At 40.7% G+C, this 22,363-nt stretch overlaps 2 protein-coding genes across 3 annotated transcripts; one reads left to right on the top strand and one right to left on the bottom strand.

Annotated features, from left to right (window-relative positions):
- Positions 1 to 719: 719 nt before the first annotated feature.
- Positions 720 to 4,542, bottom strand: RPL24 (ribosomal protein L24). Its single transcript, XM_066175163.1, has 6 exons — positions 4,451 to 4,542; positions 4,269 to 4,344; positions 3,096 to 3,206; positions 1,856 to 1,992; positions 1,398 to 1,461; positions 720 to 847 (listed from the first exon to the last, which is right to left on the bottom strand). Exons 1-6 carry the CDS (start codon positions 4,453 to 4,455, stop codon positions 767 to 769), a joined length of 474 nt encoding a protein of 157 aa, XP_066031260.1. The 5' UTR covers positions 4,456 to 4,542; the 3' UTR covers positions 720 to 766.
- Positions 4,543 to 4,627: 85 nt separating this feature from the next.
- On the top strand, positions 4,628 to 22,147 carry CEP97 (centrosomal protein 97). Of its 2 annotated transcripts, none has more exons than XM_066175162.1 (11): positions 4,628 to 4,826; positions 7,049 to 7,191; positions 8,140 to 8,298; positions 8,697 to 8,798; positions 9,274 to 9,387; positions 10,246 to 10,412; positions 11,611 to 11,775; positions 13,498 to 13,631; positions 14,141 to 14,873; positions 15,930 to 16,005; positions 16,740 to 22,147. In XM_066175162.1, exons 1-11 carry the CDS (start codon positions 4,775 to 4,777, stop codon positions 17,451 to 17,453), a joined length of 2,559 nt encoding a protein of 852 aa, XP_066031259.1. In that variant the 5' UTR covers positions 4,628 to 4,774; the 3' UTR covers positions 17,454 to 22,147. The 2 variants fall into 2 exon arrangements, with proteins under 2 accessions (XP_066031259.1, XP_066031258.1); XM_066175161.1 differs by lacking the exon at positions 4,628 to 4,826 and adding an exon at positions 5,906 to 5,999.
- Positions 22,148 to 22,363: the final 216 nt, after the last annotated feature.

Here is a 22,363-nt window from a genome sequence, read left to right as displayed (position 1 = left end):
TGGCACGCTGTGTGCACAGTGCAGTTACTCAGGCAGAGGAATTTCCATGAGGAATTTCAATCCCTCTAGCGGTGGGAGGGTGGAAAATGATTAAGGGAACTCCTACCTGCATTCAGCAAGTATGAATTTAAATGAGCTTTAACTGTGTAACATCAGCTTCATTTGAAACCCATTCAATCTTCACAGGCTTCCTTTTCCTGACAACGGCTTCCAGCAATTCATCATTTTGTAAGTTCCTGACCCAGAAGTTGCATCTGAACCTTTGTGTGTAAGAGCCATGCAGTCTGTGAAACCATCCATTCATTCCTTTTTTACCCTTTTCCTAATTTGATTCTGTCTCTTGCTACAAGCATTCCGCAACACAGGACCTTTGTAAGTGATTTACAAATGGCACTGCTTCACACTCCCTTTTAGCTTGTATCTATCTCTGAACTCAGAAACCTCTTTTTATGTCATTTGTCATAGATGCAGAATAAACTTAGTGCTGTTCTGTCCTTCAGGCAAGAACACTCCTAAAACACCAGCTCCATTTTCCCTGCTACCTGAGCCACTCAGTGAAGACTGAGGAAACGTGAGCTAATACAGCAGCGTGTCTAAGAAATGAAGGGTTTTATGGCAGGAAGGTGTTTTTCAGTTTGCAAAACCCCAGACATGGTTATTTCAGAGATTCATTCCCTTCAGTATATCTCATACAGCTGAGCAGACCATGGCACAAGTAATGGAATTCCATCACGTGTTTATTCAGCATGTCCAACAGTTTGGCAAGTTAGCGTTTTCCACCAACACGGGGAGCAGAAACCTTGACTGGTTTCACAATCTTCTGCTTAGGTGCTGCCTTCGTAGGGGCCTGCAGAGAAATAATGGAGTATGAGTGAAAAGATGCCATTTATCTGCAGTCCTAAGAGTGTCCCGGTATATACTCTTGACAGAAATCAGATCAGATCAGACTAGAATTGCAATCTGTAATATTGGGATCATGTTAACAGATGTTTACACCTATAAGACTAAGCCAACATATGGTATTAATTCATAAGTGACAATGAAACACATGGTAGCATTCATCAATATATTGTTACCAAGTTCCTAGATAGTGAATATGTTACATTCAGAAAAGTTTTTATCTATTAATTATCTCTGATATTTATTAGGACAGAGAATTGTCTTACTGTAATATTTACTTATTCTGTAAAAAAAGATTCATTCTATGCAGCTCTTTGGGTATGCTCAACTTCAGTACAAAAGTCCAGTCAAGGAGCTTTCTCATCAGATAGTTATGAAAATGCTTCCTCAAAACAGAAATGGGAATTTCAAATTAAGTGCCACAGCAGAATGTTGTGTGTCACGTTACAACATGATGTATTCTACTTTATGATTTCTATTTGCCTATTGCATCTCACCTTTGCAGCAGAAACAGCTGTTTTCTTGGTTGCCTGCTTAGCCTTCTTGGCTTCCTTTGCAGCCCTGTTAATTCACAGAAAAAGAGGAAGTTATCCATGTCTGCCATTCACTGTTTCCTTGTTTCAGCACTAGAAGAGTCTCCCAAGATCAGAAACATGGAATGCATTACTGCAGGTTTCTCCTATATTCACTGTCTCCTGGGGGATAGTGATTTCTACAGAGACAGCAGAACTGTGACAAAAGTACAAAGGGAAAGGGCAAAGAGACACCCTTCCCTGCTGCCACTATCTCTTGCCAAGATTACTCAGTATTACATACAAATACACAGATTAAAAGCAAACAAACCCCTCCCCCCAAATCTGACAAAACACAGAGCCACCTAGAGTTTAAGCTTTTGTATGAAAAGTACTGTTATCTCTCAAAAGCTTGAGATAGCTCCACTGATGTGACTTCTCACCTAATAGCTTGTTCCCTCTGTGCCTTTCGTACTTCAGGCTTCTGGTTGCGCTTGGCCATGATCTCAGCGAGAGAGGCGCCAGTGATGGCCCTCTGAAACTTCACCGCACGGCGTGTGCGCTTCTTCTGCACCTCTTCCTAACAGGGCAGGAGACAAACACAGACAAGTGGCATCACAAGACATTCAATACATGCCTAAAGACAACTATGGAAACAAGCTGCTACTCAAACTGAAGCTATTTAAAACCGCACACTGAAGTAGAATTTTACTCCTGCCTTTAGAGAATCCTTCTGGTGGGTACAGAGAAGTGCTGCCCTACCTCCACATGGCCCCTTCTCCAGCCACATCCTGTACTTTTCACAGCACGTTATTACCAACAATCCTTGGCTAGCTCCCCAGCTGTCCAGCAATCAGTATTGGAAACACACACATTACACCCTGTGTCTTCTAGGCTTCTACAGCAAAGTATGAAGAAAAATATTTTGAATGAATGTTACAAGTTCAGCCATCTGTAACTCCCAGAAGAAAAAAACGGGGAAGGATAAACCTCCAATGGCTTCTTCTGAAAGGAAGACACTCCACACCTATTCAATCAGGTGCTGGGGAGCAGTGTAAGCCATCATGCATCAACTTTCTTTCTTCAACCAAACTGGCAAAAACACTGACTTATTCCACTGATTTAAGCCTTTCTCAAAGCTCCTCTGCTGTGCAAGTTTAAACAAGAGCACAGCAGCATACCTCATGTATCCTTTTCATGCAATGACAGCTACATAGGAAAAGACATCATGCTAAGCTACAGCCCTAAGTTTTCAAGGAGAGTATATTAGGAGTGTCATCCCTGCCCCTCCAACCCCCAAATCACTCCCTATGCTGTCCCCATTCAGGAAGTTCAAGACCAAACTTTTAGGAAGTCTGCATATTAAACAGCATTAGCCACCTTCTGTAAAACTAACATTTAAAAATATATGCCATTTCTACAATTATTAAGTGCTGAACATACTGTGGCTCTGAGTGGTCCCTCAAAGAAGTGCTAAAACACAAGACAATGCTTTTGTTGAAGCAGTGTATAAACTCACGTAACTGCAATCATGTTTTCACCATTATTATTAACCAATCTTCATCCTGGTGACTCGGGTCACGCTTCGGCTGAACCCTGGCACACTTAATCAACCTCTAACAGACCAGTGACCACATCTTTTGGTCACCAACTTAAGAGTGCCATGAACTGAAATGTACTTACTGACTGTCCCTTCTTGTGCTTACGCCTGTACAGTACAGTCCAGTTGATCTGACGAGGGTTTCTCTTGGAAAGGAATGCAGACTCACATTTTGCATTCAGGAACTGAAAAACCTGGGAAGGCAAAGTGTTTTGCATAAGCTTTGTTTCCATTAAAGACATTATCAGTTTGCATTAAGCATTCTTTGAGTCAATGTTATTTCACATTGATGTTTTTGGAGTTCTTAAGCACAGCTCTGACTATTAAAAATTTTAGAAGACAAATCTATAAGAAATCTAAAGTTTTGCATTTTGTTACATTGGTCAAACTGATGTCTTGCATTCTGAAGCAGCTTAATTTTCCTGAAAAAAAATCAAACTACCACTTGCATCCAGTGCTGCTGTGTATTTCAGGCACAGCATGAATATCTGTGTCCAGCATCATACCTTCCAAGTGTCTGTCATCAAGCAATGATGTACTTCCTGTATGTGGGAGTGACTCAAACTTGGCCTAGGGAACACAGGGAGACCAATGCTCCATCCGCCTGATTCCTTCTTCCCTAGTGACACTAACCTGTCTGTCTAAAACAACAGGCAGAATGTGCAAACTGGTTTGTTATTAGCTATACGATTCCATTTAAAGTACAGCCCAATTCCCAGGACCAGTCACAAGGATTCAACCAGTCTATCTCCTGGTCATCTTGCAGGGGATTCCATAGAGAAAGACGACTTTACTAGGATGCTCAAAAGCCAAGCCCTCCTTTCACAGGCAGGGACAATCCATGACAGCTTGAAAGGGCTCTCCACCTTATTTTATCCCAAAGATTTCTACTCAATTAATTTGGAAGACAAGCTGTTGGCTCCAGCGAATCTTAGCATTCGATGCAGGACACCTAAGCAGCATTTTCTACGCAACTTTGGTACTTTACACCTGCTGCTCTAAGACTGCCTTTGGAAAATGCATTCTAAAACACAACCCCAAGCTCCAGCACGGCACGGATCTCCAGCGGAGCAGCCACGGCAGCCGCACACCGATGCTGTTCTCATACGGCCTAACACGAGCGACTCGGGCAGACACCACATCGACACTACCGGCGTCTCCGGACAAGCCCAAATGCGCGCCCTCCGCTCCCCGCGCACCGCCCGGCCGCTCTCCCGCCCGCTCCCGCCCGCCCGCGGGGCTCGGCCCGGCATCACCTTCCCGTCAGTGCGGGCGTAGCGGCGGCCATGGCCCGGGTAGATCTTGTAGCCGCTGAAGCTGCACAGCTCGACCCTGCGCGGGAGAGAAGAGTTAGGGGAGGGCGCGGGGAGGCGGCCGGGGCCCGGCGGCGGCCTCCCCGCGGCGGATGGGCCCGGATAGCGGCGGACGGGGCGCTCACTTCATGATGGCGGCGGCGGCTGCGAGGGGCCGGAGAGGCGGAGAGGACGCCGGGAGGCGGTGCCGGCAGCGGCGCGCGGGGCCCGACGGGAGCGGAGCGGGAAGGGCCGGGCCGGGCCGGGCCGGGCAGCACAGCGCCGCCCCGCCCCGGCCGCACCGCGGGGGCTTCGCCGAGCGCTCACCCGGCCGGGATACCCCGGCCCAGCCCCGGGCTCGGCACCCGCCGCTCTACCCAGCATAAAAGGCGCGGTGCTGCCGTGGCGGAGCGGCCCGGCCCATCGGCGCCTGGCGCTCGGTTGCCTGGCGGTGTTGTCAAGCGCGGGGCATGGCGGCAGCCGGCGCTGCGGGCAGGGCGGGGGATGAGGCGGCCGGAGCGGGTAAGGGCAGCCCCGGACAGGTGCGGGGGCCGGCGGGGCCGCGATGTTGGGCGGCGCGGGTCCCGAAAGGCGCTGGGGCGCTCGGAGGGGCGCGGGAGGCTCGGCGCTGTGCAGGCGGCGGCGCCCCTTCCTCTCGGGGTGAGGGGCTGGCTCGGCCGCTCCGCCGCCCGCGCTGGCAGCCGCCCTGAGGGCCCCGCGGGGCCGGGGAGCGGCCGGGGCAGCGCCGGGGGACGGGGCGGTGCCGGAGCCGCTTCCCGCCCTGAGGAGCGCCTCTGGCTCGCGGCGGGACCGAGCGGCTGTCCATCGTGCTGGAGGATCCCGCAGCCTTGCAGAGCCTTCGTAGGCCGGGATTTGAACGATATAGGGCCCGTTTTCTCTAGCGGGGAGGGCTGAGAGGTCTTTGACACAGCGCCGCTTCTGAGGGTGTCAGTTCCTTGCTTCCTGCCAAACGAGATATAAGCAATTTTGAAGTGTTTTCCTGGATCCTGATAGCCCATTAGGAAAACCTTTTTCCCCAGATATTATATCAATGAGTCTTTAGAGAATGGAATTGTCTTAATTTAGTAGAGTTATATATGTGTATATAATTCATGCTGTATACTGGGCTGCCATGCTTAAGCAAGCAAACTAAAGCTGGTTGCGAGGAGAAGGACAGATGATGTTGGAAGAGGGACCTATGCTTCTCTGATTCTTGAAGGTGTTCATAAAGGATACCCCCAGACAAGGGAGATAATACCAGCACCCTAGCTCGTTTTACACCTCTGTGAAAACCTTCCTTTGTCTAGCATCATGGAGAAGTGATTATAGCAAGTCTGACTGCAGGGGTGGCTAGTTCAGTAGAGAAGCAGGTGGATGGTGTCGCCATAGAAATGCAGGTTCTTTGCAAATGATTGTGTGTATTAAGTAGCAATTGGATCACGTTACACTTGAATGCTGGAAATCGCTGAGACCCGCGTGCAAAGCCACATTCCAGTGCCCCAGTGTGAATGAGACACCTCATGTCCATGAATAAAAGGATCGCTCTTGCAATTCAGTAGTGTTCCTCCTTGTCTCTCTCCTAGGTTGGAGAGGCCAGTTGAGAATTTTTTTTAACAAACCCTTGGATGAATGAGCAGATGCAAAGTTTCTCTGGTCAATTGAAGCAGCCTAGCAGTTGCAGAAGTGACTACTTGGGTGAGAAACAAGTGGGTTTTTCTCCCTGAATATGCAAAGACAGGAGTGTGATGGTTGCTGACTCTGCCTTGCTGCTCTCCAAAGCTCTTGGGGCAACTGTGGATTTGAAAAAATGATGGAAATATAATGAATGCTATCAGACATTTTTTATAGAAGTGCACGTTCTCTAGCTGAGAGAACAGTACACAAAAAAATGTTGGTCTCTATCCATAGCATAACTCACCCCTAGAAACCTGTAAATGGTAATATTAATATGTGCAGCATATTAGGGTGAGAACGCTATTTGGGAAAAGTTGCTGAAAAAGGAAGCATTATTTGCTGAACAGTTATTAAGAAAACAAGAAGCACTACAGTGATGCTTGTACATCAAATACACAGCAGAGGCTTAATGAATGAAAATTATTATGGTTATCAGGTGCCACTTTGGCTACTCAGGGATTCAAGCTCCTGTAGATGGCAAATGTTTGCCTTTTAACTTTTATGTAGTAATCCTTTTTGCATGGAACATTTGAATTGTGCGTTGCATTAAGTTAATGGTATGCTAGCCTATACACAGTTTGTTCTTCCCAATGCTCCCTGTACTGTAGTGTGGCTGCATGAATGGCTTCTTAGTTTAGATAAAATACTTACACATGGCTAGTTATCATGCTGCTCAAAACTTAAATCCTCTGAAGTATTTTAAAATTTAGGTTCTTTTGAAATTTGGGGGTTTGAGGATCACACCTTTAAATTTAGCTACCAGGATTTTGCTGCATCTCACTTCAAAGGATCTGTTGTGACTTTCCCAGAATTCTGCCAGAGTTCTTAACTGGGACAGTGTCTTGTACATATATCTTCCACTAACTGGATCAGTTACTCTCGAAGTGTTCAAGCTGAAGTAATTTGCTTCAGTTTTACATGGAAAAGAAAATCTGTTTTTCCAAATTATCTGCATCCGTTATAATACGGATCTTTTTATCTTGTGTTGCTTTTCCGGTCCATGTTCTCGTATATGAACTTTGTGGTGGTTTTTTTTGTTTGTTTGTTTGTTCTTTTTTTATTATTCTAAGCCCTAGTAGTCAACTGCTCAGGTCAAGGATTGCAAAAACTGGGTCCAACGTTGCCCTGTGATGCTGATACTCAGACTCTGATTCTGGACAAAAATCAGATAATTAAGTTGGAACACTTGGAGAAATGCAGGAATCTGATGCAGGTCAGTGTAACTTGATTTGAAGTTGTTATCAAATAATGGTGCTGTGATGTTAGCATCTTCTGCCTTCAGGCCATATTATGTAGTTGAAGTAAGCTAGCAGTTACTGACTTCAGAGGAAACTAAATGATGGCTAACTGAAGTAGAAAGCTTTGTTTTCAGTGGAGGTCTGTGGTTGATAGTGGAGGAGACTGTTTTGTGAATTACGCAGGTAACTAAAAATGAGCTAAACAAATCCTAATGGGTGAGGGACATCATAAAAACACTTAGAAAAATCACTGATAACTCAAATTTTGATGCTTCTTGGCTTTTGAGTACATGAGCTTTGTAACCTTAAAAATAACTTTGTTTTATCACTGAAAGTGCCTCAAGACAGACTTGAAGCTGCCTGATAACTTCTACAGACCAGCTACCCTGAGTTGGCCAAGGTGGGGTTTGTTGCTACAACAAACCTTCACCACACTGCCGGCTTGGTGATCATGTTACTGAAGTGTGTGTCTAGTCAAGATTTACCCTTGAAAAAGTTTGTGGTTTAAAGTCCTGTTAGCACAGGACCTGTTTGAGAATTGTGTGAAATATATTTTGTCCTCTGCCATATTGACAGAAAGTGTAATTTTACACCAGGAACAAGACAACAATTTGCACAATGAATTGGTAGTTCTGATATTAAAACCTTATCTCCATGTGACACAATTCCTCATTCTTTTTTCTTTATTTAGCTATTGCTAGGAGAATTTCCTCTAAAGTTTGTGGAGTGAGCTGTGAGGACTTATGTTCTTTGATCAGTAATTTATTCTTGGCTCTTGCAGGTTTTTTGTCTGTGTTATTTACTTGAAAATGTAATGCGTAGATTGAACAAGTATCTGTTGGAGCTGATTTTTAACTACTAGAAGTGAATTCTTGTTCAGTCTGTATAGTTAAAACTGTTTTTTCTCACGTGTCCATCCACAGCTCTCTGTGGCCAACAATCGTTTGGTGCGAATGATGGGTGTAGCAAAACTGACCCAGCTCCGAGTGCTCAACTTGCCTCACAATAGCATTGGGTATGTGGAAGGGCTGAAGGATTTGGTGCACCTGGAATGGTTGAATTTGGCAGGAAATAACCTTAAGGTAAAGTATTTAGTCTGTTGCATGAACCAGAATCTTGTGTTGTAGAAATTTTGAAAATGCTGTGAAGAAATCTGAATGTGTTTTGGAACAACAGTGTTAATGTTTTGTGTCTACCGGCTTATGAAATAGAAGAGGGCAGCTTTTGGAGTAGAGCTGTCTAGGAAAGAAATGAAAGGTTTGGTATCAAAGTGAAATGAAAGTAAGGAAATAGTCTCCAAAATAGGAAAAAGAATTATTATCTTTAAAATACAACTGTATTAAAACATGGGTTTTATTTTGTGTTACTTAGCTAGTGGGGTTTTTCTGTCTTTCAAAATAATTTATTATTACTGATACCTGGGTTTATTTAGTGGCTAAAAAAGAGTTACTGTGAGTAACTGACTTCTTTATTTTTGTAGGTCATTGAACATATCAGTTCCTGTCTGTCTCTTCAGCATCTTGATCTGTCAGACAATAACATCGCTCAACTAGGCGATCTCTCCAAGCTTACCTCACTGAAGGTAGATGTTATTCTATCTCTGGTTTTGTTACATTCTTTACATAAAGAAATTTGCTTTGAAAGTTGCTGCCTTTAGACATTCACTATTTGAACACTAGCTCTTAGAGCATTTTAATAAATTAACTATGATTTCTAGAGGGAAGCAGGTATGAATTCTCTTGTTTTCAAGTTGCCGGAGCTGAGGCAGTGATTTTTCTATAGCCAGTCTAATGATTTTGATAAAGATATGATGGTGTTTTCTTCTTCATAGCTTTTTGTTCTCTTTTCTCGTATCATGAATCAAGACAAAACATACTATTAACTCTTCCAGCATGCACACCGTAGAGAATAATGTTTCCAAATGCCTTTTTTGGAAATTGTGACCAGAAAGCCTTAATTACAGTTTTTTTGCCTCTCTTTTTGTCAATGATGCCTGAAAATTAAATCTGTGGATTTTGATCAAACATTCATTTCGTCACTGTATTTTTATTTTACAGACTCTGTTACTACATGGAAATATTATAACTTCCCTTCGCACTGCCCCTGTTTGCCTACCTCAGAGTTTGACTGTTTTTTCTTTGGCAGAAAACGAAATCAGAGATTTAAATGAGGTAACTTATAGAAGATAGATCACCTTGTCTTTAGGTAGACTGAAAGAAGGAAGTTGAACAAATTTTTTGAGGTTGTAAATGAAAATGGGCTCTCTTCTTTGAAACAACCCAACTTAATAGTTTGTTTGTATGTAATAACCATGTTTGCATTAGCTGCACAAGCTAGGTGATGTCTTTAAATTTTTAGTTTGGAAGGAAACTTTGCCGTTTTTATGTTATTCAAGGATGTTACTTTTAGGCCTAAATTCTTATCTTTTGTGGTTGTCTAAAAGTTGAAAGCTGAGCTGATGAACTGCTGCGAGAGCTTCTGCAGCTGCTGTGTTTAGAACAGAGGTTTGAATTGCACTTGTTGCCACTGACCTATTTTCCAAACACTGTGTAAGAGAAACAAATAATCTGCCTGTGACTTTTGTCTTTATTGCCTTGTTTGTTTATTATAAGTTGTGGCCAAAACCCTTAGTTGGGATTTCATGTCAGAAGAAAGCTTTTTGGTAATAATTTCTCTTCAGAACAAGACAGGGTTTTTCCCATTTTTTGGCTTACCTGTTTGGGTTTTTTTCTTTGTTTATTTTCAAAATCCAGAAACTGTTGTGGTAAACTGGAATCATAGAAGTACTATACCTTTCTATGCATAAAGCCCCATTCCCAAATTTTGAGAGAAGGTAATACTTTCCAAGGACACAAGAGTTAATGGGAAATTACAGGAGTTGATAGGGGGACCTTTGTAGTCCTTTGTGTTCAAAAATCGAATGTGATTTTTGATTTATTTGCCATTCTGTTTTGCATGCGCTGTCAGCTGTATCTAGGAGAAATGTGGTGTGTTCTGTTCAGTTAACAAATATGTCTTGTTTTCTCAAGGTTTCTTTTCTGGCCTCTCTTCGCCAGTTGGAGCAGCTGTCAATTATGAACAATCCTTGTGTGATGGCCACACCTTCTGTCCCTGGCTTTGACTATAGGCCTTATATTGTCAGCTGGTGTCTGACTCTTAAAATTCTGGATGGATATATGATTTCTCAGAAGGAAAGGTGACATAATAGTATTATTAAATTTCTAAAATTACTCAGTTACATTTGGCTAAGCTTAAATTGCTTTAATTAATTTTTTTGTCTGTTACACTAGAATTATTATGTAAGATCACCAGTTTTTTAGATAGAGGTATGAAGTTAAGCTGCTGTTTCGTTGCTCAACTCACAGAAGCATCTCCACAAAGCAAAACTGGTAGCAATTTATCAGTGGTCTGGCACCCTTTCTTTACAGCCTTTTTGACTTTGCAGAATGTGACATTCAGCAGGTGTTAAAGCTGTTGTCTTGGGGGAAGCTTAGACGTGTCCTTATATAAAGAGCACAATTTGCGTGTGCATTTCTAGATTTGGCTTTCTTTTCATTATCAATTAGTTAAATATTATTTTGCTCAAATCACTTGTTACTGTATTACTGTGCCCACTGTATCACTGTGATATTTGCATGACAAAGTTGTTGACATGAGAGCAGTCCAAGCATAAGTATTATCCAGTATAAGCACATTCCAGTCCAGGACATGAATATATTCTAGGACATTAATGTCCTTTTCCCCAGTTACTAAAATAAAAAAGGTGCCCTTTTTTTTTTTTTTTTTTTTGTCAAAGGTAAGCCAATTCTATTTCTGTTTCACCAGAACATGCTATGACTTTTCAGGAAGGTTGCCTGTTAGAATTCTAGACTTTTTTTCATGACTAATGGGATGTTCTGTATTAAATTTATTATTACATGTGGATGTATTAAATATTCTCAGGCAGAAATTCATTTGAAAACCAGACTTGTTGAATGCTTTTTAGCGATATTTGTTCTCCGTGTCTGTTTTCCATGTTTTTGTGATCTTTGCTGCTTCTGTGAAAGCTTTGCTGCTAAGTTCATTGAGACAAATGTGTTTCCAGTGCTCAAAAGTGTACACACAAAGCAGAGACTGCACAGTTTTGGACAAGTGGTTTTTTGGGGTTTTTTTTTTTTTTTTTTTTTGGGTTTTTTTTTTTTTTGTGTTTTTCTAATTTCATTGATGCTTAAGTGAATGAGTACATTATTCATTGTCCTGGTAATGACATGGCCAGTTCCCCTGGGCATTGCACTTGTTCCAAATTTTGGTTAGATTTATAGATCAGCTCTTGGGTACCTACTAGAAGAACAGTAGTGAAAACAGAGTTACTGCTTCTATGCCATTTAGTAAACCATTTCCCCCCTTCCTGACAGTTTGAAAGCAGAATGGCTCTACAGTCAAGGGAAAGGAAGGTCATACAGACCTGGGCAGCATGTTCAGCTAGTTCAGTACTTGGCTACTGTTTGTCCTATCATATCTGCATATGGACTCCAAACTGAAGAGGATGCCAAACTGGAAAAAATACTGAGCAAACAAAGGTGAGAATGTTCTTCAAAGGTGGTCTCTTTCTTAGAGAATGTAATTGAGAATATGCAATTCTATATATGATGGGTTAGATGTAGGAAGATTTCATTTTTAAGTATTTCAAAGTAACAGTGGGTGCTGGAGATGCAAAGTGTCGTGGAGGTACAGGATGTGTCCTAGATGGGAATGAGAGGCATTTTCCCTAGTTGGGAAGTTTCTTTATATTTTTCGGTTTGTTTTTTAGGACACTGAAGATAATTTGTTAGAGGTGTGATTAAAATAAATAAACTGTGTACTGGGATTTTTTTTTTTTGCCACACAAAAAAAAAATAGATAAAACTTCAAAAAGGAGCTTAGTTTTTTCCTAATTGTAAATGAGATCTATTGTGGTACACTGGTGTATTAGCCACTTTTTTATTGCTGGGATGTTCTTGCTTGGTTTTAAAGTTAAGCTTGTCCTTTGAGGGACACTGTTCCCAGTGATGCATTTGTCCATCTGTACCTGGCATCTGAGGTCTGTCAGCAGAAGCCTCTGGAGAGCCTGCTGGTTCTGCCAGCAGTAGCTGTTTTGCTAAGGTCTGTGCAAATAGATGAGTACAGTTTATCATGCTGCATTTTTCATTCGTGTAAAGGTGAACAAATTTTGGTTAGAAGCCATTTTGTTCTATTCCCCAGGATCTATTGACAAACTTTTCAGAAAATTAGAGCAGAAAATTCAGCTCCCAGGAGCAGCTACTTAAATGGCATAGCATGGTTAAAAAGTGTTGTGGTTGGCAAAAGGGTATCTCATCAAAAGGACCAGAAACTTGGGAGTATCTGGAAGGAGTTACTGCACATTTTGCAAGTGTGCAAGATTGGTCTCCAGGAGGAAATTATAAAAATGTTGTAGCTGTTTCTGAGGAGAAGGTGCAGTCAAGGCATCTTGACCTTGGAATTGCTGGCTAAGTGCTCTGGCGTTCGTGTGTCTGGGCAAAATTCAGGAAGTTGTTCTGCTAAATGTAACTCTTTAAAAATTAAAAAATCCCTCAACAACCAAGCCAAAAAAAATGTATTAGAAAAAACAATCCCCCAAATCCTCACCTGTATGTATGCACACCCGTATATGATTTATAGGACAGTTTGACCTCTGCGTCATGATCTTCTAATTTAGCTGGGCTGAAAGAACCTTTGTGTTCTCTGAGTTTGTAAAGGATGTGGGGTTTTTTGTTTTTTTGTTTTGTTTTTTTGGGGTTTTTTTTGTGGCAATATTTGTTGATTTCTACCACAATTTGGAGCCTTTAGTTACAGGAGCACCTATTCCTTGATTCACTCACTTTGAAATGTAAAAGGTACTCCCACCATTCCTCAAACTCCTATATACTTACACACATTATGTATTCTACACTAGGCATTAAATATCTGCATGCCTTCCTTGTGTTTAGAAATACCTCATGGTTTTCAGTCTATAGTCAGAATTGCATGTTGGGCTTTTTCTCCTTTTTTTTTTTTTAAAAAAAAACATGTAATGAAGAAAGAGGGGCAGGAGGAAGGGGAGCAGGAAAAGACTGCAGTCCCCTGCTTTGTGAGTAGTCCAGTTAGTGTCTTGTAGTCATAGGAGTCTAGTCTATAACTAGCCTCCTGTTTAGAATATTTTGATCACTTGTTTCCTTTGAAATAGTTCATAGTTTCTTTTAGTTGTTTTCTGTGCAGAAGAAAGTTTAAAAGAAACATAAAATCTGTTGGCACTCTGTGCTTAGGCTCCACCAGAGGCAGTTGATGCATGAAAACCAAAATGAAGAACCACCTGCAACTTCTGCTCCCAGCAAAACAGTGCCAGTGGCTCATGAACACAGTGGCCTCACCCAGCCATCACAGATGGTTCTTGAAAAGGGTAAGTAGCTTATCTACACCTGTGATCTAACCTGTGGAAATAAATATTTTTCTTTTGAATGTAGGTAACTTTGTGGAAGGAATTTCAGAACAAGGCCCTGTTACTGTTTTATTTTGTTGATCATCAGTTTTCTCAAAAGAAGTTGCACTTTGTTTCTAAAAAAAATCCAGTCCATGCTTATTTCAGTCTTGAAATACTAGTAGGCTGGTTAGGTGAAAAACCCAATCCAACAAACTAAAGGGTTACTGCTTTGACTTTTCCATTTTATGCAAGTTTGTTCTCCAAGGAAGTGCAGTTTGTGCAATTTCCTGTATTTGCCAAGTTTAGATGTTACTCTGGTAAATATTGTCCTGATACAGAAATAATGCTCATTGTTACTAACATGCTAGATCATCTTACCTGCTCAGGTGCTAACTGTCAAAACCAAATTGGGAATCCCTATGAATGAAACGAACTGTTACTATTATTGAAATACCCTAACACTATAATGTGGTTTTCTGCCTGTCTAGAACCTGTTATCCAGAGGAATTCTTGGGTTGGACCAAGTGCAAACAATGAGCATTCCTATGCAGTAAAGAACACTCGTCTTCATGAAAGAAGCTTTTCCAGGGAGCTACAGCTTGAAGATTTACAGACAGGTGAAGACAAACTAAACAGCAGCCTTTTATCCTCAGAGTCTACTTTCATGCCAGTTGCTTCAGGATTGTCTCCAATGTCTCCTGCTTCAGACCTGAAGCTACATGGAATCAATTTGGGCCTAGAAGGTGATGATGATACAGTGACTGAATGTGTGAGAGATGTTAATAGTAGGCAAACAACTAACAATCAAGAAGCTTTGTCAGTTACAGGAGAGGACCCTAATAGAGCAGCAGGAAGGATAGAAATGCACGAGAATACCAAAGAGATCCTGCAGATACATGATCCAGTAACAGCTGGCCTGGCTGCCAAGACTGGCAACTCTTTAGGGGCCTCTGAAGGCCAAGTTCCGCACAGTCACCCCAGCACCTCGTTAGGAGTAAAAACTCTTTGTCCTGACCAGATGACAGAGGAAAGGTCTGGTTCACTGGCTGTGCAAGGTGCAGCTGAACTGCAAAGGATGACTGAAGCAGCTACCAAGCTTCAAGCTTCCTGGAGAGGATTTTACACGAGGAGCCACCATCCTCAGGCCAAGGAAGTGCGGAATGAAATTCGACTGAACAGAATGCAGGAGCACATCATTTACCTAACAGCTGAAATAGAGAAGTAAGTTGAGGTCATACTGTGTATTTTCAAGTGTGTGTGAATATAGCTGTCATTCCAGAGTATTTCAGAACAGATCTAGATGGGCCTTGATATAACTACTCACAGTAGAACCTAGCATCAGAAACATAAAACTGATTACATTACAGGATCACTTCCTATTGGTAAGCACAGTTTTGCACATAGGTATTTGTACTCTTAAAGTGCCTTCTATAAATGGATTGGGTTAGAACACATTTTTCTATTCCTCTATTAGCAGGACTTGCATTTTTCAAAATAGAAATTGCTGAATGGGATTTTTTACTTGTCTCCTCGCAGTCACAGAGTCTATAAATCAAGTGTCCATATTAAGAGTCATTCTTCTGTTGCTGGTGAAAAGAATTTCCTCTACCTTTTATGATACAGTTTTAAAATATGACTCTGTGTTTGTTTCTGTTTTAATTTTTGATCCTGTGAATCGATGTTTGGAGAAGCTCATGGTCAAAGTTCCTTAATTTGTAAGACAAAAATTCTGGATTTACTTAATATATTTCTAGATCAGCCTTTCTGGATCTGTCAATGTGACAGATTCAATCTTTTTTTCAATCTGTTTTTCTTCACTGTCACAAGTGACAAAAATTGTGATTCAAGTTGAGTGCTCAGTGAACCTCTAGAAACTCCCAGTGCTTCCACATCATATTCCATCCATATTTCAGTGGGCACAGCATATTTTGAAATGAAGAAGTACTGTTTGGTGTGTGGGGAGGGGTGTGGTGGTGATAGTTGTGCAGGAAAAAGTTAAAGCTCAGGTTCAGTTTACAAAAAGACATGTTACTGCCAAGCCGACAAGTGTGCTGCAGTAGAAGGAAGCAGAGTTCAAATGTAACTGAAAAAGAAACTTGAAGTCAGCAGTTGGGTATTTATGGCAAGCCAGACTGCAGTAATTTCTTAATGTTAGGCTCTGTTGTATCTTTCAAAGGTGCTGTTATATAAGTAGGCATTTTTATGTATTCTTGTTGCTCTTGTTACCCAAATGTTGCTTATTTAAGCTGCATAAATTTTGGATGTGTGTTCCTGCAGACTAAGAAAAGAAAGAGAGGAAGATAAAATGCAGAGGCTTGTACAGGAGGAAGCTGTCAAATTTCTTTGGAACCAGGTAAGTAATTTTAGTCCTCTTGTTTTTCTGCTTAAATGTGAATTTGGAATTCAAATTTGAATCTGCTTATATGTGACTTTGCATTATTTCTTACTGTAGATCCTGAAGAGCCAGTCAATATGGTTCAGTTTTTCCAATGATGATTTGAGTGGTTTAACAGAATTGTATTGCTGTGTTGTCTGCTATACTGATATTGTGGGGGAAAATAACCTTCAGAACATTAGTGCAAGAACACTGGTTTTATTGCTAAAGACTGAATTGTGGCCTGGTGTGAGAAGGAAGACAAAATGCAAAAAATGCTCGATAAACATAAGCAGAACTGTGAAGAATGTGACTGGTAAATGCCCATGGCAAATGAAATTTTGTCAAGCTGTGTTGCTTGTGAGCAACTAATTTTTGAGGCAGCAAAGTTATTAATAACTTTCAATAAGCTTTCTTTCAAAAAATAAGGCTGTTTTCTTCAAAACAGATGGATCTTTTCTAGTTTTAAGAACAGTTTTTTCTTCAGGTACTTGAATTGGGAGCTTGTGTGCTCTGTCAGTGTTTGGCATGTAGGTTTAAAAGCCGTGATTTCACAGTGAGAAGAACAAAATTTCCCTAAAGATATAGGAAACGTTTTGTTTGTCACTTTGTCTTGGATTTTATACTAGAGCTTGGTTGCTGAATGCAATCCTCTAGAAATCAAAATACATTTAGCTGCATTTCATAATTATTTTTTCTCTTTAACTTTACAGGTTAAATCCCTTCAACAGTGGCAGCTTTCAGTGATGCAGAATTTGGGTGGTGCTGGGATCCCTTCAGCCAGTTCTTTATGTTCATCCAAGCTACCTATTCAGTCATCCACGGAGGAGCAAGAAACCCCACCAGCTGTTAGTTCTGCTTTGGTAGTTCCTGCTAGTGAGGAGGATCTTCAGGAAAAGTCTTTGTTGCAGTTCCCAGATTCTGGCTTTCATTCTTCTGCAGCTGATCAGACTCATGCCAGTGACCTGTGTAGCTCTGAAAAGAGCTTAGCTGAAGGAACTGAGAGCTCCCTTTCAGTGGAAACCATCAAAGAATGTGGCTATTGTGTTTTAGCATGTTCTTCAGATGTAGAGGATGGCCCTGGGGAGTGTGGGCAAAGTAAAGAGAGCTCTAGTAATGAGCAGGACAATGGACTGATAGAACAGTATTTAAAATCTGTTCAGCAGCTGGAAGAGGCTGATGAAGACACAGATTGCAATGAGGAAATGGAGGGCAGCTGTCTAGAAATGGCTGTGTCAGCTGAAAGCCAAGATTCTTCCTCTGACACTGTCTCTGTAGAGCTCCCTCAAGACACATCTTCCCCTGTCCAAGGTGAAATCTGTCAGACACCACCAGAAAGCTACAAACTGAATTCAGGAATAGTAGAAGGGAAGCAAACAGGCCATGATTCCTCGTTTCAGATGCTGCATGTTGGAATAGCTGTATAGTAAGATCATTTCCCCAAAGGACTAGGGATTCCATTTCACTTTCTTTTTCCTGTTTATGCAAACCTTATTTTTCATGTGTGCTGTTCCAGATTTTGACTCATGTTATGCAATTATGTTGTAATTACTATTTTATTGATGTTGCTGAGGATAGACACTAACTATGCTACCCTGAAATCGGCAAAGTTCTCAGTGACAATCATTATGCACTTTATTTTCAAACATAAAACTGGTATCCTAATAACTGGCCTCCATTAAATTAATTCTGAAGATGGGGGGGTGGGTGGTGGTGATGGTAATGTTTGCTGTAAATTCACTTTGGTGCATGTGTTAGTAAGTATTTGTTTGGTTTTTTCCTGCAAAGAAAGATTTAAGTTCTTATTTTGCGAAGAGAAGCAAACAGTATGGGAAGAAATGGAGTCAATATAGGCAGTATATCCTGTCACAGGCAGGATACAGCCTGCTGAGAAAGATGAAAAGTTGCTTTTCAGACTTCTTTCGACTTCAACAAGAGTAACTTGGTCAGTATATGCATTCCAGAAAACCAATGTCCGAGTCAGTGATCTTTCAGTAAATAACTCGAAGCTGCTGGCACGGAATTAGATCTTTTACATACACACTGAAACAAGGACTTACAGGAGAGAGACCTCAGGGAGCTTCAAACAAGCCTTGACCTTTGTTTGACCTGGGGTTGAATTTCCCTGCCTTCTCAGGTAAGACTCAAAAATGCAACCAGTAGCAGCCAGGACTAAATAAGAATTTCAGAAGGGCATGTGATTTGGGAACATCATTTCCAAGGCTGCCCTGCTGGGTGCAGCAGCAGACTTGGTGGTGTATGTATTAGCACCCGTAAGGATGCTGATGCCCTTGAGGGATTTGGATTTGCATGGCTTTCAAGACATTAGTGAGTTTGATGGATCACAGCTACTTCCGTCTACAGGTATAAATACTAAAAGCAAATGCCATAACTTAAAACTATTTCCTGATATCTCTGTTGGGTTTTTTGGTTGTATTTTTTTCCCCTTTATGTCCGAAATTTGACATTTTAATTAGATGTGGATAAAAAGTTGTATTTCTTCCCTGTTAGCAAATATGCTGAGATACCTAGGCTATGCTTTCCGCTTAAACACTGGGAAAGCAGCAGGGTTTATGTCTTACCTAGCCATTGCTATGTTGGTTTTTTTAATGGAAAACGATCAGATATCTTAGTGTACTTCAACAGTGACAAGGGAAATCTGTTTTGGCATGTGATTTGTGATGGACACGAGTGAAATAAAAGTTGATGTTGTTATTTACTGGGGTCCACTGCGTTTGCTGATGCTGCATTTTGCAGTGTACTGGAAGGCCAGTGTTGCAGTAGTTTGCTAATGTTTACTTCTCACTTACAAAGACGCATGCTTATTGTAGTTGTCTGCATCCACAGGTTAACTTCTGGTGCTGTGGTGTCACTAAAACCAGCTAGCACTCTTAAGAAATGACTCTTATGGCCACGTTATCATGTAAAATAATTCAGTTTTTGTGAAAGCTTTGGTTGCATGTCTGCTTTAGGTTCCAAGCTGAAATTTACCACTATTCAGTAGTTTGCTAAGAGGCCAGAGCCTGCTTGAGGCCTCAAAATAGCCTTTATTTAGAACATAAATGGTGTATTGGACTTGTACCGTCCTTGTTCCTAGTGGTGAAGTTCACCTTGGAAGAATAAAGCTTGCCTCTGTGTGGAGTAGCCATCATCTCTTTTTCTCCCACTCCATAAAAGTTCTAGGGCACCAACTTCCCCAAACAGCTATCTCTGCAGTCAGGCTGACCTTTGACTGTGCCTTGCATATATGGGAGCATTAAAGAAAGCCCAGAACAACTGAGGTGGTAGGTTCTTAATGCGCTGTATTTCTAGCTGAATGTAGTTACAGCGTGTTTGAAGCATGACCATATTCATAGTTAGAGCACAGTTGTGCTTGGGTATTGAAAATGGTACAGGTGCATTAATGTATCCCAACATGGGCAAAGTAGTAAGTCCACAGGATCATACCCTTGTCCTCTGAAGGTGCTGAACTTGGTGTTAAATCTGCCATGCTTGGGGATCTGCAGTTTGTAAGACTTAGATCTTTGAATGTCAATATGTTATATAAAAACCCCCAAACTTCAAAGAGACTTTCTTTGGATTTTGAGAGAGGAATTAGTTCAGTCTGTGAAGCAGTTGTTGGATCTTGCACTCTGGAGGCAGCGGTCACATGTAATAACACACTAAAAGTTCTCTTTTCATGGCAGAGTGCTTTATTGCAAGACCTAGAAACTTGACCACTGCCTGAGTAACAATGTTTCACTTACTGGAGACACTGAGGGAGCATATATATTTTGCTGTTTTGCATTGTCACTTTTGCTGCAGAGTTAGAGGTGAAACAACTTTAATTTTTGAGTTCTCAGAGGGGGAAAACTTCCTGCAAGTAAATTTTTCATGGAAGCCCTAGATGTTTCTTGACATTTCCTTTGTTATTAGGACTTGCAAGCACAAAGACGAGGCAACTTACTTTAACTAATGCTGAGGTCAGCTGTTGTCCTTATTAATGTGCAACCTGTATATCTTAAAATGGTTTTATGCAGGTGCAGTGAAGTGTGTACTGACAAATATTCAGCTTTATCTTACTTTTTTTGGGAAACAGTGAAATACTAGAAAATTTTTTTCTAATGTTCTGAAAAGTGTCTTGCATGTGTAGAAGATGAATTGCCTAAATATAGAGAAATCAAAGAATGGTCAAGTTTTGGATTAATTTTTACAGGGCTAAATGTAATTAGTTTGTATATACAGAAAATATTTTCATCCTGACCATTAAAATACATATAAGGAAAGACAATGAGGGATACAATTGAAAAATAAGGAATAAAACTGGATGTGTACTTAAAATTATCTTCTTTTGGCCCTATTTTTAGCACTCAAAGAATCATGATGTGCAAGTGTTATAGCTGAATATATGGCTTAGCATTTACTAATCTTTGCTTAAGTAAGTTTCCGTAATCTACGTATGTAATATTCTTTTAGCTGGATAGGGATGCACAGTTTTCCTTTGGAGGTGATGGAAATTTCATAAAGGAATTGGAAGGCATAAAATATATCTGAAACTTTCCTGTGTTAATACTGTATTCTTTCCTTTTGCAAGGCTTCATGTTCAGCAGAAGAATGTGCTTTGTAGAAGAAAAGCTTATCTCTTGTGTGATCCGCTAGTGTTAGTGGGAGAGAGAACCTGGTTATTTGCCAGGTATTGTTGCCAGCTCTGCTGTGAGTACAGTTCAAATGCTTCTTTAATTTGCTTCAGAAAAATCAGATAAATATAGCTCAGACTATTTAAACTGCACCACACAAGTAGTTTTGCCCCAAATGAGATAGCCGGCACATGCAAGCCTATTTTCAGCTAGTCTGTGGCAGAAATAACTCTTTTGCCTGTTTCTCTAAAGGCTGAGACAAGTGGTTCTATATACCATAAAGCAAGAAGGCATTAAGACTGCAAATTTTATTTTGCTGCTTTCAAGCCACAAATGTCCTTCAGCAAATACTTGAGAAAGTCCTTGCTAAACTAAATTGCAGAAGCCTAACAGCTGTTGATAGTTAAGTTTCTTAAACAACCATAGGTTTTACTATTTGCATGCAGCAGTTTAATTAATGCACTTAGCAGCCAGTCTCTATATTAAAAAAAAAAAAGTTGGGGTTTTTTTCTGAATAATGTTTGTATTTAAGCTTGCAAACTGTTCCTGTTTTTTTATGATTTGTATATGTTGTCTGAAGAATTCCAATTTTTGTTTCTACTTGTAGCAGGTTATCTGATGAACAAAAATAGAATATATGTTCCTTGGAGATTACCTGGGTAATTTTTAGTGCAGTTGACGTTCTAATGTGTCTCACATAGATACACTTTTTCCTGAGAGGATGGAATTGTAGCAGTTAGGGGAGACTGGCTGAATGACAATAAAATGTAAAAACTAGTCAGTTCCCCTGCTAGTGGAAAAGATATATTTTCCCTCCCCTGTTGTATTAACTTCCCCCTGTTCCCCCCTTGAGGACTGTGCCACCCAAATAAGATGCATCAAGTATTCATAAAGTCTTTCAAAATGTTTTCTTTTAATAGTTACACTTTTTTTTCCCCCCCAAATTGTTTTTTTAGGACAAGTTACTGAGAAACACTTGCTTTCTATATGCCTACCAAAAAGTTGGGACTCTGTCTATTTTTAAAAGTTTCTTTTGTCAGTAATGGAAAAAGCACAGGATCCCTTTCTTGCAAAAAACATAAACCAGTATTTATCAGGAAAGGTGCTTTATCTCTTGGAAAGTGCCATGCCAGATTTTATTGTACAAGAGCTCGCAGTAAGAATCTTTTTTTCTGGCTTCATTACGTTTATAAGTGTATGGGCCAAATTCATTTGTAGCATAAATCTACTGAATTAATTTTGTTTGAGATTTTCACAGGAGTATTCTACCTCTAAACTAGAATTTGAGAAAAAAGAACAATTTGGTATTGATTTGTCTTTCTATTTCTTGCTGTTTTCTGTGAAGAATGGTGGGTGGTTAAATTGATACCGTTCATATATTTTCTATAAGTGTTTACATTTTGGATTTATTGTTTCTTAAGTATTTCGTTTGTATCTCTGAGTTTTGAATTTTAAATAAATGATTTGTACATTTATTGAAAATTTTAAAGTGTACCTTACATTGACTCTTATGGCTGTTGTCATAATCTTACAATTGGAGGGCTCTTCTGGATATGGAAAGCTCAGGAATAGAAAGCAAGTGGTGACAAGGTAAGCATTGGCATTCTTGGTACAGCTGAGACATCTGATGGCCACTGTTGCAGTGCCTAGGACAGTGAGAGTGAAGTAGGGTACAAGAAATGAGTTCACCAATGACTCTGAAATTGATCTTTGTGATTTGC

This window comes from Chamaea fasciata, unplaced genomic scaffold, assembly GCF_029207755.1.
Source record: "Chamaea fasciata isolate MVZ Bird 193981 ecotype frontalis unplaced genomic scaffold, bChaFas1.0.hap1 SCAF_2, whole genome shotgun sequence".
Lineage (NCBI taxonomy): Eukaryota > Metazoa > Chordata > Aves > Passeriformes > Sylviidae > Chamaea > Chamaea fasciata.
The sequence above is the reverse complement of the archived record's forward strand: the minus strand, read 5'-3'. Positions and strand labels throughout refer to the sequence as shown.